We start from the raw sequence: 13,975 nt of genomic DNA, 5'->3' as shown, positions 1-13,975 counted from the left end.
GCTGCCCTCTTTACCGGGCCCGGCAAAAAATGGGCCTCCGATGGGTCTGAGGTGCTCAGCAGCTCTTTCAATCTATAGGCCCGTTGGCATTTGGCTCTGGGTGACATTCTGGCGCAAAATTCGCAGTTTTGGACATCATGGGTGCCGCCGAGGCATCAGTAACACCGGTCATGGCCATCCGTGACCGACATCACCTTGCCGCAGCGGCAGCGCTTAAAGCCTGATTTGGACATGTGGAGAAGATAGCTCCGCGTACGATCCTGCGCGCGGAAAGAACAGACTGAAGAGAATCTGTACTTCCTGCACGGGAACAGCCGTGCAGCCGCAGAGGGAACAAAAAACTAACCTCTGCTTATCAAGCTCCGCCTCCCGGACCTGATTGACAAATCCCAGGACAGCATGGCTAATTCAGCCCTGCTATCGACAGGAAAAATTATTCTTTTTCCCAACTGGATGTCAACCTTGAATCGCCCTAAGGAGTTGTTTAATATAGTAAACAGGATATTAGATGTGTCAGAGCTGAAAATTTAAAGATGGAGCTTATGGCTCAGGGCTTCGATTTTAATATAAAAATCAGCAAAGTTGCTACGACTGGGAGTCCTGGGAATTGGATGGAAGTGGTTAATTCTGAGGGGGCAGTTTTAGGGAAAGTTGGGAAACTTGACGTTTCCAGGATGGAAATAGCTAATGTACTGATGTTATTTAAGAATTCCTTTTGTTGGTTAGACCCCTGTCCATCATGGATATTTTCAATACTAAAAGAGGAATTTTTAGAATATTTTTGCAATTAGTGAACTTAGCCCTTATCTGAAGGAGTTGTGCCAAGAGGACTGAAAAAATATCAATATTCAAGAGGACCAACACTGCTATTTCATGTAAATATTTTTTACATACATTATATCAAAAAACACTTCTTCTATGAAGAAATCAACCTATCTAGACAATTAAAAACTAATCTCAAACATATACCATGCATACCATTAAAAACATGTAATTTTACATTTTAATTTTTCTCAATATCATTAATACATTTTATTCAAAAATTCTCTTATATCTCCGTTATTCTATAAAATTCTTACTCCAAAAATACTTTATCAAAATTCACTTAAAACTTATTTTCTGAATGATTTTCTATGCATGTCTCTATTATTCCATAATATTCATTCTCCGGGTATTATTCGCTTGTACTGGTTATGTCCCCCGTCCAGCAGATGGAGTCAGATCAGAGCTCGAGAGTGTCACCTCATCTACCAGCTGGAGCTCAGTATCATGAATAACAAAGCCCAAAAACGAGCAATAAACATAAAACAATTTGGATCAAACAAACTGGCGAAATGAACACCAAGAACAAGAACAGGGACGACCCAGAATTAGGTCGTAACAGTCAAACTTGTGAGGAGCTGTACCAACCCCCATAGCAAGAATATAGAAGAGACAGCTACAGATACAAGGCCGAGCAGAGGCTCCCAGTCCCAAAGTGGTGGGCGTCTGGACTGATCCATGGTACTACAGGAACGAAAATTAGCAGGTAAGGAATAATTTTCTTTTCCCTGTACGTACCAGGATCAGTCCAGACGGTGGGATGTACCAAAGCTTCCCTAAACCGGGTGGGCCCCTGAGAGCCCTGCTCGGATAACCTGATCGCCAAAGTGCTCAGAAGCCAAAGGCGGCAGGTGTAGCCGATAATGCCTAGCGAAGGTATGCAGTGACTTCCACGTCGCCGCCCGGCAGATCTCCTGTGGAGAGACCGCACGAGACTCCGCCCAAGACGCAGCTTGAGAACGTGTAGAATGAGCTCTGACGCCCCTAGGCGGATCCCGACCGGACCCAATGTAAGACGCCGAAATGGCATCCTTGATCCAGCGGGCGATGGTCGTCTTTGACGCAGCGGAGCCCTTTTTAGGTCCCGACCAGAGCACAAACAGGTGATCGGAAACCCGGAAGTCATTGGTAACCTCTAGGTAGTGGAGGAGCACCCGCTTGACGTCCAAATGACGAAGAGACTTCGCATCCGCGGGAGAGAACGCCGGGAGCTCCACCGTCTGATTCATGTGGAAGGAAGAAACCACCTTCGGAAGGAAAGATGGTACCGTACGAAGCGAGATCCCCGCTTTCGAAATGCGTAGGTAAGGTTCCCTGCAGGAAAGCGCCTGCAGTTCCGAAATGCGGCGGGCAGAGCAGATCGCTACTAGAAAAACGGTCTTCATAGTGAGGTCCTTCAGTGAAGCGCCATGTAGAGGCTCGAAAGGCGCGCCCGCCAGTGCTCGAAGAACCAGGTTGAGACTCCACGACGGACAGGTATCCCTGACCGGTGGCCGTAAATGTCGCACCCCCTTCAGGAAACGTGCGATATCCGGTTGGAGAGGCAGAGAGACTGTTGTCTGTACCAGGACATTCAGAGCCGCGACTTGCACTCGGAGAGAATTATATGCCAGTCCCTTATCCAGCCCGTCCTGCAAGAATTGAAGGATCAGTGGTACCGTCGCCTCCGTGGGCCGGGCTCCATGGTCGATACACCAAGACTCGAAAACCTTCCATACGCGAACGTAGGCTACGGAAGTGGAAGGCTTGCGTGCCCTGAGCATCGTGGAGATTACCGCCTCTGGATAGCCTCTGCGGCGGAGGCGGCGCCGTTCAAAAGCCAGGCCGCAAGACAAAAGAGTGCCGCCTGCTCGAAAAATACCGGTCCCTGTTGCAGGAGCCGGGGAAGATGACTCAGACGGATCGGCCCGTCCACCGACATGTGCAGCAGGTCTGCAAACCACGGCCGACGTGGCCACTCCGGCGCCACGAGAATCACGGGTCCGCTGTGATTCTCTATTCTGCGAAGTATTTTCCCCACCAAGGGCCAGGGAGGAAAAACATAGAGCAGCTGACCTTCTGGCCACGGCAGAGCGAGAGCGTCCACTCCCTCTGCCCCCCGCTCCCTTCTGCGACTGAAGAAGCGCGGGGCCTTGGCGTTGAGCGCGGTCGCCATCAAGTCCAGGCGGGGGGTTCCCCAGCGACGAACCAGGAGAGCCATCGCCTCGTCGGAGAGAGACCACTCGCCGGGATCCAGCCTTTGTCGACTCAGGTAATCTGCCTGAATGTTGTCCACGCCGGCAATGTGAGAGGCCGCGAGCCGAACCAGGTGAAGTTCCGCCCATGCCATCAGGGGCGTGGTTTCGGCTGAAACCTGAGCGCTCTTCGTTCCTCCTTGACGATTGATGTAAGCCACAGTAGTCGCGTTGTCCGAGAGAATCCGTACTTCCCTGTTCCGAAGCAGGGGAAGGAAACGTTGGAGCGCGAGGCGCACTGCCCTGGTCTCCAGACGATTGATCGGCCAAGTCGCCTCCACCGGAGACCATGTCCCCTGTGTGGCGCTGCGCTCGCAGACGGCGCCCCACCCCACGAGGCTGGCGTCGGTGGTCACCACCACCCAAGATGGAACTTCCAGAGAGACGCCGCGAGCCAGGTGAGCCGGGACCAGCCACCACTCTAGACTGTCGCGAGCCGACTGAAGAAGAGGCAGAATCACTTGATACTCCTGCGACAACGGTTTCCAACGAGAGAGCAGGGACGCCTGCAGCGGGCGTAGGTGTGCAAATGCCCAGGGAACCATGTCTATGGTGGATGCCATCACTCCCAGAAGCTGTAGATAATTCAAAGCGGTGGGTTCCGTCAAAGACGCGAAGTGTCTGATGTGCTCCCGCAAGGAGAGGGCCTTGTCCGCTCGTAGGAAGACCATGCCCTGTTGAGTGTCGAAGGTCGCCCCCAGAAAATCCAAGCGCTGGGAGGGAACTAGGGAACTCTTGGCCAGATTCACCACCCAGCCAAGAGAGCGAAGCATCTCCAACACCCTGGACACCGAAGCCTGTCCATGCGAGAAGGACTTTGCCCGCACCAGCCAGTCGTCCAGGTAGGGATGTACTAATATCCCCTCCCGTCGAAGGGCCGCCGCCACCACCACCATGATCTTGGTGAAAGTTCGAGGCGCCGTCGCGAGACCGAAAGGTAGAGCCCGGAATTGAAAATGCTGATCCAGAACTTTGAAGCGGAGATATCGTCTGTGGTCCGGACGAATAGGGATGTGTAGATACGCCTCTGTCAGATCCAGAGAAGCCAGGAACTCCCCCTGGTGGACTGCTGCAATTACGGACCGCAACGTCTCCATGCGAAACCGACTGACCCGTAGTGAGCGGTTTACTTCCTTTAAGTCCAATATAGGTCTGAACGAATCGTCCTTTTTGGGAACTACGAAGTAGATGGAATAATGGCCCGAGCCCACCTCGGCGGAGGGAACGGGAACAATAGCCTCGATGTCCTGGAGCCGGTCCAACGTCTGTTGAACCGCCATCCGCTTGAGATCGGAGCCGCAAGGAGAAAAGACGAACCTGTCTCTTGGCGGACGGACAAACTCCAAGGCGTAACCGTGTTGTATGGTGTCCAGCACCCATTGGTCTGAGGTTATCTTCACCCACTCCTCGAAGAATGCCGTGAGCCTGCCCCCGATGGGCGGACTGGAGGAGTGGGTCGCTCTGGCATCATTGGGAAGGCTTGGTGGAGGTATTCCCCTGTCCCGAGGCCTCTCTCGCGGGACGCCGCCCGCGAAAGGAACGGGACCAAGGCTGCGATCTACCGGGAGCTGCGCGAGAACCAGGCTGTCGGTACGACCTGTAACGCCGCTGTGCTCTAGCCCTGGTTCTAGTGGAAGCAAACGCTCGGTAAGGACGCTGTCTGTCTTCCGGCAGGCGATGTACCGAGTTCTCCCCCAGCGACTTGATGATTTCGTCGAGATCATTGCCAAATAGGAACTTCCCCCTAAAGGGAAGAGATCCCAGGCTCGATTTGGACGAGGCGTCCGCAGACCAATTACGCAGCCAGAGGAGTCTCCGAGCCGCCACCACCGAAACCATGGATCGAGCCAGTACCCGGAACAGATCATACAGGGCATCCGCCCCGTAAGCAACAGCGGACTCCAGGCTGTCGGCCTGTGCGGCTTCCTCCGGAGGCAACTGCTGGGACGTCAAGAGCCGCTGGACCCAGAGAAGGCTGGCCCTCTGAGTCAAAGAAGTACACATGACGGCCCGCATTCCCAAGGCCGAAACTTCAAACACCCTCTTGAGAAACGTCTCCAGCTTGCGGTCTTGCGTGTCCCGTAGGGCCGTTCCGCCCGTGACGGGAATTGTCGTCCTTTTCATCACCGCTGAGACCGCCGAGTCCACTTTCGGAAAACAAATGAAATCCAAGAAATCCTCCGGCAAGGGATATAATTTTTCCATGGCCCGGGAAACCTTCAATGACGCCTCAGGGACGTCCCATTCCCCTGTGAGGAGCTGCAGGAAAGACTCATGTACTGGGAAAGCCTTTGCCCGAGGTCTAAGAGCGGCCAGCACTGGGTCCCCCTTCTTTGATGACGTCGCGATCGCCGGAGCCACCGGTGTCGGGGGGTCCGGTGGGGGATCCAGATCCAGCTCCTGCAGGGTCTGCCGAAGGAGATCCTCCAGCTCTTCCTTATGAAAAATTCGCAAGGCGCGAGGATCGTCGCCCTCCGCCTGTCCCTCCGGGAGTGAAGGGTCCGAGGGATCCGAGGGGTCAATCCCCGACGGGGAAGCCGCTCCTACCAGCCGTGGCTGAGATGGCAAGGTCGAGGTCCCAGGAACTGCCCCTGCCGGAGGCAGGGACCCCGGAGGGGCGAGCGCAAGCTTAGGAACCTTGGGCGCCATAGGACCAGCTGAAACACCTCCCGGATCTGCCAGGCCCTGCAAGTATGCAGTGTGCATTTTTAAAATAAAATCCGGAGAAAAAAATGGCATACCGGGAGGCGCAGCAGCAGCAGCCGGGTCCCCCTGATGCAGCTGAGCAAGCCGTCCTTCTTCGGGGCATCGATGCAGGCGAGGGGGCCCCTTAACTGCGTCTTCATCCTCTGGCGAAATGGCAGCGCACGGAACCTCATCTAAAATGGCCGCCCTTCCCGCCCTCGGCGAAGAGGTGGCCGGCCCACGCTTCCCGGGCTGGGGCGAGGATGGCGTCGGAAACGCTCCCGAAGTGTGCGCCTCACCTTCCCCATCGGGAAGGCATCGAGGGCAGAGTCCCTCCCGCGAAAAGCGAGACCCCGGCTCTCCGCAGGACTCACAACGGGAGGATCGCGGCATAGCCGTGCCGGCGAAAAGCAATGCCTCGGGGGGGGCCGAAAACCAAAATCGCACCACGGGGGGGGCCAAAAGGCCTCTCACCACCCGACTACGAGTCCACCTGCGCCGGCGGGAAATCCCCTGCCGGCGCGCCCAGGCCCGCGAGAAATCTTGCCGGGCCGCGGGACCGAAGTGCTCAGTGGCCGGTAAAGCCGACTGAAAAGCAAACAGCTGAAAAGAAATAGTACAAGAAAAACCACACTTACCCCGAAGTATAGAGAGGAAAGCGCAGAAGGAGGCAGAGCAGAGGAAAGCACGCCTCCTCAGAAATTAAACTACTTTTAAACTTTTTTTTTTTTTTTTCAAACTTGATCCAAATTGTTAAAGAACCAACAAAATGACAGGAAGAACTGTTGATAGGACGAAAATAAACCAAAAACCTGTCACACTGGGGAAGCACTGAATTCCCCAACTCGCATCTGCTGGAGTCAGAAAGATACTGGGACATAACCCACCGTCTGGACTGATCCTGGTACGTACAGGGAACACTTCTTCTATGAAGAAATCAACCTATCTAGACAATTAAAAACTAATCTCAAACATATACCATGCATACCATTAAAAACATGTAATTTTACATTTTAATTTTTCTCAATATCATTAATACATTTTATTCAAAAATTCTCTTATATCTCCGTTATTCTATAAAATTCTTACTCCAAAAATACTTTATCAAAATTCACTTAAAACTTATTTTCTGAATGATTTTCTATGCATGTCTCTATTATTCCATAATATTCATTCTCCGGGTATTATTCGCTTGTACTGGTCCTACTCCTTCTCCGGGTATTTTTTGCATAAACTGGTCCGACAAAGATATCTCCGTTTCACCCTTACAATAAGGGCTTCCTCAAGGACTCACCCGAATACACACCAGCCCCGAATTACTTCATTTTCATTCTGAAACAAACAACTAATTGGACTGCAATATACCCAAACTTCCACTTATTTCCCCTAAACCATCTATCTATTTACCCCTTATGGTAACCACGTATATACACCAAAGTGATTCCACCGAATTTCAAATCACTACTTATTTCAATCAAATTCTCAACGCTATCATTTCATTTTACCAATCCGAACATCAATTTCTCCATCTACAATCAAAAATATAATGCCAAAAATGAATAAAAACCACCAGGAAACTTTCTTACCTGCAGCACAATTCTACTACAGCAGTCATTTTGTTCCATACTCACGTCATCCTGGAACGGACATAAAATTCTCGTCAATTCTTACGCATAACATAGCCATACCCGATCGTTTGGCTACCAAACGATTTTCTGAGACTGGGAGACGCTGAGAAGATGGCGCGATGGTATATTTATTTATTTTATTTAGCGTTTTTCTATACCGGCATTCATGATTAGAAACCACATCATGCCGGTTTACATAAAACAAGGGGTGAGAACAAGAAACGAAAAACAAGTGCAAGGAGAACAAAAGTTACATTACAACAGGGTCTTAAAACTGGGAAGAGAAATTAGAATAAGAGAGCCGAACGGTAGGGATTAAAATATTTACATTATTTACATTATGATATGAAATCTATTGTATAGTTTGCTGTCTCTTGTAAAATTATATATATATATAAATTATATATATATATAAAGCAATAAGCGTGGTGATGGTCTACCGGGATTGTTTCGGAACGGAGTGTGTGTCCAAACGCTTACCCCAAGATGACCGGGGCGGCTGATGAAAAATACGTCAGCTGCATGTTTTAAGCCCCAAAAACCTTTTGAGCACATGAAAGTCTCTTTGTTTAGAACTGAGGTAAATTCCAAAGAGGAAGTTTAAGAGAGGTTTAAGCCTCTGGTACAAAATCGTTTGGTGAGACTCTCCTACCAACAAGCTGAAAAAGTTGCAGAGCGGTTTAGTTAAATAGAGAGGTGGGGCTGATTTATTCACTGTTGATCGGTTCCTTTCAAGTTATTTCCCCTGAAGAAGCCAGGAAGGCGAAACAAGGGCCTTGTTGGGAAAGAAAATAATTCAACCAGGAAACACTACAAATGAGGGCGTTTTAATGTGGTATATTTTGGACATCTATGTTACCAGAACGTCGGTATATAAAACTGTCAAATAAATAAATAAATAAATCTGCATGTTACAGTGGAGATTACAAATAGTGGTTTAAATACTATACAAAGAATTGTTAAATGGTAATAATAGCACTGTCATGTTGATGAACGTAAAAATAATTTACTGTAGTGTTTTTTTTGTTAGCAGTGATCAACACTATATGATTAAATTGAATATGTATTACATCTCAGGGAGAGATTCAGTTTAGTAGTAGAGTAGTGTTAAGGGCTATAAACACTTATATGGACATGCTTGTGGATACATGTTGAGGAATTTGAAAATCACAGTATTTTCAAAGAGGAATATTATATGTGAATGGTTTTATATAAAAAGAATTGAAATTGACAAGAAATTAATTGTTTTAATAGATCTGAAATAAATTGTTTTTATATATTTGAAAAAATTTTGATGTATGGCATCTGTTTGAAAGTCAAAGTGCTTTTTTCCTAAAAAATTTGCTTTTGAGGGGTAATTTTGTGTAATACAATAAGCACAAGTTGAGATACACACATTGCCGGTTTTTCGCTCAAATTATTATTCACCATCACATAAAAATCCCAAACCACTAAGTCACTCAATACACACTTTAGTTACAGCAGATATTGTATTGTTGTATACCAATATTCCTCAATGTGATGCATTACAAATTATTGAATCTGAATTAAAGCAATTGACTATATTATCAGGTACTCGCTCCTCCAGGGCCTACCACTCCAGTGTATCCTGCACCTCGGACCTTTGGTCCCACCATCTTCATTGCCAGCAAGACGCTTGCACTAGGCTTCAGTGAGTACCTCTACAATCCGGTTCTCCAACTCCACCCACCAGGTTCAGCTTATCCCGCACTGCGGGTTCCTATCTACCTCGAATACCTGGGTGAGACTTCTACATCTGAGACTGTCAGAACGTATTGTCACCTTGCCGGACTCCAGTGCCTTTCCTTCCTGCCTCATACCATCTATCTACAGCAGTACAATAAAGCTTTCCACCTACAATTGTCCGCTCTCTGCGTTTAGCCTATCGCTGTGGTTCCCTAAGGGGAACCTCCCTGTGGTAGGAATCATCTCCACTGCGACTAAAGGTCCACACAGTGCCACATACACAACAGGAGGTACATGAGGAAGGGATGGAAGATTCATAAAATTTAGTCGATAACTTTCTCTAATGATGTCGAGCACCCAACGATCTGAGGTGATCGCCTCCTAATTGGTATAGAAATATTGTAGGCAACCTCCTATGAATGGTGGTGGAGGTGGCTCGAGATAGCTCAAAAAGCTGGTGTTTGCTTCTGAGGAGCTGTTGTTCCTTGCTTTTGTGGTCACTGTTGGCGAGAGCGTCCATGCGATTGGTGAGGTTGAGATTGGAATCTTTGTTGAGTATAATGCTGTGAACGGTAAGTATTAAAAGGTTTGAAAGGTGCCCTTGGATAGGATTTTCTCCTAAAAAAAAAAAAAAAAAAAAAAAAAAAGGGTAAAATTTTCTGGAGGATGTATGAGGATCGACTGGAGATGTGAGGGATAGTACAGCAGTACTTTGTTCTTTTAGATGAGTTACAGTTTCTCCAAATTTATCCCCAAAGTTATCCCCCATGCAGGGGATATCAGCCAACTTGTCGTGAATGTCTTCCCGAATTGCACTTGCTCTTAACCAAACCATTCGTCGGGCCGCTATAGCTGTCGCAGAAGATCTTGCGGAAGACTCGGACTCGTAAACAGACCTGAGAAAATGACAAAGACCTTCTTCCATGTCCGTGAAGGGCTGCAGTAAGGTGTTAGAGGCTAAACAGATAGGGCGCAATTTTTGAAGACATTCAAACAAGTAATGGATTATGTAAAATTGGTGATGTTGAATTTTGGTTGTCAACATCGAGGAATGGTAAACTTTACGGCCGAAGTCTTCCATGGACTTATGGTCCTTCCCTGTGGGTGAACTGGCATGAAGCTTTGTTCGCTTTGCTTTTTGACAGTGCAGACTCTACAACAATAGAGTTTAAGCAATTGGGCAGAATCATAGATTGTTTAATTCCGCATTCGGTATTAAAGGTCTGTTTTTCTAGATGCGGCTATAGTGGAAAAAGGTTTCTCCCACATTTTGTGAAGTACTGCATCCAAAACCGAATGAGGTGGCAGAGCTGTTAGTTCTGGTGGCATCTCGAAAATTTTTAGTATACCAAGAACCTCCAACCTGGGATCTGGAACCCCCGGTCCTACGTTTAGTAGGGTTCCCACCTTTTCTATGAATTTTGCATAGGACAGATCTTCTGGTGGGGAATAAGGTTCTGGCAGACCTTCCGGAGGGTCAGAAGGCATGCCAGTGGAGGAACTTGGCGAAGATGTTGTCCATTGAGAATCCAGGCTATCTGGACGAGTTGGAATTGGAAATGATATGGGCGGCTGAGTCGGTTGTGGAGGACTTTGTGATGCCATGGTGAAGGTTGAGAAGACGCTCTTGGAGGCTGAGGGTGCGTAGACTGCAGATCCTGAAAAAATGTATTCAGCGCTTGTGAAATCTGTAGCATGGCTTTGGATGCTAGATGTTCCAGTTGTGGTTGTAATGGAATTGGTCCCTGAGGAAGTGCCGCTAAAAGAAAGTCTTGAGTTGACTGATTTGTGCCGTTTAGTAAGAGGCGCCCCTAGTTGAGGGGAATGAAGTCTATGGGATGCTGATGACCATTCTAAGATAGAACCCCCACTGAGTGAAGGCGTTCTAGAGGACTCAGAATCGGAGATGAGCCTCTTCCACGTCGAAGTCAAAGACGTTTTGATGTGATAGAAAGACCCGACAGCCCTGAGTGTGTTGAAGGAGCTTTATATGTATGTTTTGTCTTTTGTGTTTTCTTTAGCAGCTGTTCCTGCCCCTGAAGCAGCGACTGCGAAGAAAGCATGTGCGTCGGGGTTTGAGCCTGGAGTGAGGATGCGTCATGTCCTTCACCGGCGTCGAGTGCTTCATCCGCTTCCCGTGCGAAGACGCGCCTCTTTTTACCGCGGGCCCTCATTTGAATACTGAATTGCGCACACAGGAGAGTGGCCTGTGCGCTCGCCCACTCTCCCGCGACTTTTACTGTATCTGCCTGTGTGGGATCACTTCAGGGTCTATCAGACCAAGCCGGACCATCCCTATGCTCGGCACCGTTCATCAATGGAGATCTATGCCAATGCTTCAAGGTCATCTGAGCAGTTTTGTGGCAACCCCAGATGTCATGCGATGCTCCCAAGCAGATAACATATCTAGCATGGGGATCCATGATAGACATGGTCCTCGTGTATCAGGGGCATCGCTGGAACCTGAAGGGCACGTCAACTTGAAATAAAAGGGACACTATCAAATTTGATGGCTGCAGTGATCGATGGCAGACAAGCACCGAAGGCACTGCTGCCAGGAGGGAAAAGACCGCAAAAGGAAACTTATTGGAAACATTAAAAAACCTATCTAGGGAGTCTATCAGGACAATCAGCGGACCCCACAAACAGACGAAAAATCCATGGGAATGTTGAAATTTAAAATTTAAAAAAAAAAAACAAAAAAAAACACACCCCACATACACAATCCAGAGAAGAGGCTCAGAGAAAAAGCAACAGCAACTACTGGGCTCCACGGAAAAAAGACTGAAAGGACCCCATGTGGTATAATACATGCATGGGTAAGCTCAGTGAGGCTCAGTCAAAATTCTAGAACCTTTGACATAAGTTTTCTGTGCCCAGCTCAATCAGATGATGTCACCAATATGTGAGGACTACCATCCTGCTTATCCTTAGAGAAAGCATTATCCCATTGCTTATCCTCTTTCCACCAGGTCTCCAAAATGCCAATTATATCTACCTTTTCATTTCGTGCTTTATATTTTAACTCTTCCATCCTACTTGTTAGATTTCTGGCATTAGCATAGAGACATTTCAAAGTATAGTTTTTGTTGGTATTAATCTGCTTATCACTTAAAAGGGGTATTCTGAAATATTAACTCAAGTATTACTTCACTTGTAGGAATAAAGGAAGAATGTGTGGTATCACTTCTGGCTGTTTAATAAATATCAAAATAATTTTGTCCATTCAAAGAGAAGTTTATTGAAAATGGGTAGCCAATAATTGTAATAAAGTATACAGTCCTTGACAGCTATGTTTCACACAGGTGCACGGAGAGGAACGAGCAAATATTTCTCATTTCGTTTCTGAAGTGATTTTAAAGTTTAAGTATATGGTACACACACTGTGAGAAGTGTTCATGCACAACACAATTATTCAAACCGAATGCGGCATCTCCAGTAACTTTATACTAGCATACTTACAAGCAACATGGGCTATTGCTTTTATTTGAACTTCCTTATCGCAATACCCTAACTCTTCTATTATTTTAGTGTCCTTTGAAGATATCACCCTCCAAATTATACACAGTAGTCCTGGGGGAATTCTGCACTACTGCGGAGCACAGAATTTGTGCAGAATTCCCACTTTCTGAGCAGAATTTGGCAATTCTGGCAGAAAATGGCAGAGGAGATCCCAGCATGCTGCAAACGGAACACACGAAGAGGAAGGCCCCAGTGCACCGCGGAACATGCTCCACTCACAGTGAAGATGAAGGCCCCGGCGCACTGCTCGCGGCAAAAATGAAGGCCCCCCATGTGCCACGAATGGAGTGTGCACCACTCGCAGTGAAGATGAAGACCCCGTGAGAGTGAATGTGTGTGTAGGAGAGGAGAGGGAGAGGGGTGAGAGGAGGGTGAGAGAGAGCAGGAGGGTGTAAGAGAGAGAGCAGGGGAGGTGAGAGCGGGAGGGGGGGAGATACTTGAGTGTGGGTGCCAGAGAGAGGGAGCCTATTTGAGGAGATTGTGAAGGTGTGTGAGTGTGAGTGAGTGAGTGTTTGTGAGAGAGATTGGGAGCTCTTGTGCATGAAAAAGGGATCGTATGTACGTGAGGGTGCTAGCCTGTGTAAAGGGATTGTGTATGTGTGAGACAGAGCCTGTGTGAAGGTGTGCATGAGAGAAAGACATAGGTAGCCTGTGTGAGGATGATTGTGAGAGAGAAAGGGAGCTTGTGTGCATATGCAAGAGAGGGACCCTGAATAAAGGGGATGTGTGTGTGTGTGAGAGAGAGCGAGAGAGAGAGTGTGAGGGAGCTTGTATGAAGGTGAGTGTATGTGTACTAGAGAGAGGGAGCATGTGTGTGAAAGAGAGAGAGACAGAGGGAACCTGTGTAAGGGGCAATACTGAGAATGGGGTCAAACTCTGGGACTGGAGATAGAGTGGAAGGGGTTGAACCTAGAGGTGGAGGGGAGAGATACTGGCAAGTGGAGGAGGGCAAAGTGGCCAGAGGAGAAGGGAGAGCAAGTGGAAGGGACACTCTTACAGTGAATTTCTAGGGAAATTCTGCTCAAAATATTTAAAATTCTGCATCTCTAAGTAATAACTTTTCTGTATTAATTTCAAATGTAATTACTTAAAAACTGTCATGTAAATTGTGTTATTTTGACCAATATAAAGTTTGCAGAATTTTAAGTTCTTGTGCGCAAAATTCCCCCAGGAGTAACTGAGCAACTATAGGCTCTCCCCCATGATCTAGTTCAGTGGTTCTCAACCTTTTTTCTATTGGGACACACCTGGTAGATAATGCTTACAGGCACTGAACACTTGACCATCTCGGGGCTAAATGTAAACATATACTCTACATCTACAGGAACCCAAACCTGCCCTCCACCCCCATCCCCAAACAATGGATACAGAGCAGAA

At 47.8% G+C, this 13,975-nt stretch overlaps 1 protein-coding gene across 5 annotated transcripts in view; it reads right to left on the bottom strand.

The window, feature by feature from the left end:
• The window catches only part of JADE1 (jade family PHD finger 1), a 545,699-nt gene that overhangs the window by 454,357 nt on the left and 77,367 nt on the right, over positions 1–13,975 (bottom strand). Inside the window, exon 2 of one of the 5 annotated variants that reach the window (XM_029592138.1) lies at positions 7,328–7,378. The exons of the other annotated variants lie outside the window; for them this stretch is intronic. Within the exon in view, the coding sequence (XP_029447998.1) occupies positions 7,328–7,366 (39 nt within the window). The 5' untranslated portion in view covers positions 7,367–7,378. The remainder of the gene's footprint in view (positions 1–7,327; positions 7,379–13,975) is intronic. 5 annotated transcript variants of the gene reach the window in all.

The sequence above is a fragment of the Rhinatrema bivittatum genome, chromosome 1 (genome assembly GCF_901001135.1).
Source record: "Rhinatrema bivittatum chromosome 1, aRhiBiv1.1, whole genome shotgun sequence".
In the NCBI taxonomy this organism is placed as follows: Eukaryota; Metazoa; Chordata; class Amphibia; order Gymnophiona; family Rhinatrematidae; genus Rhinatrema; species Rhinatrema bivittatum.
This window is presented reverse-complemented; position numbering and strand designations above follow the sequence as displayed.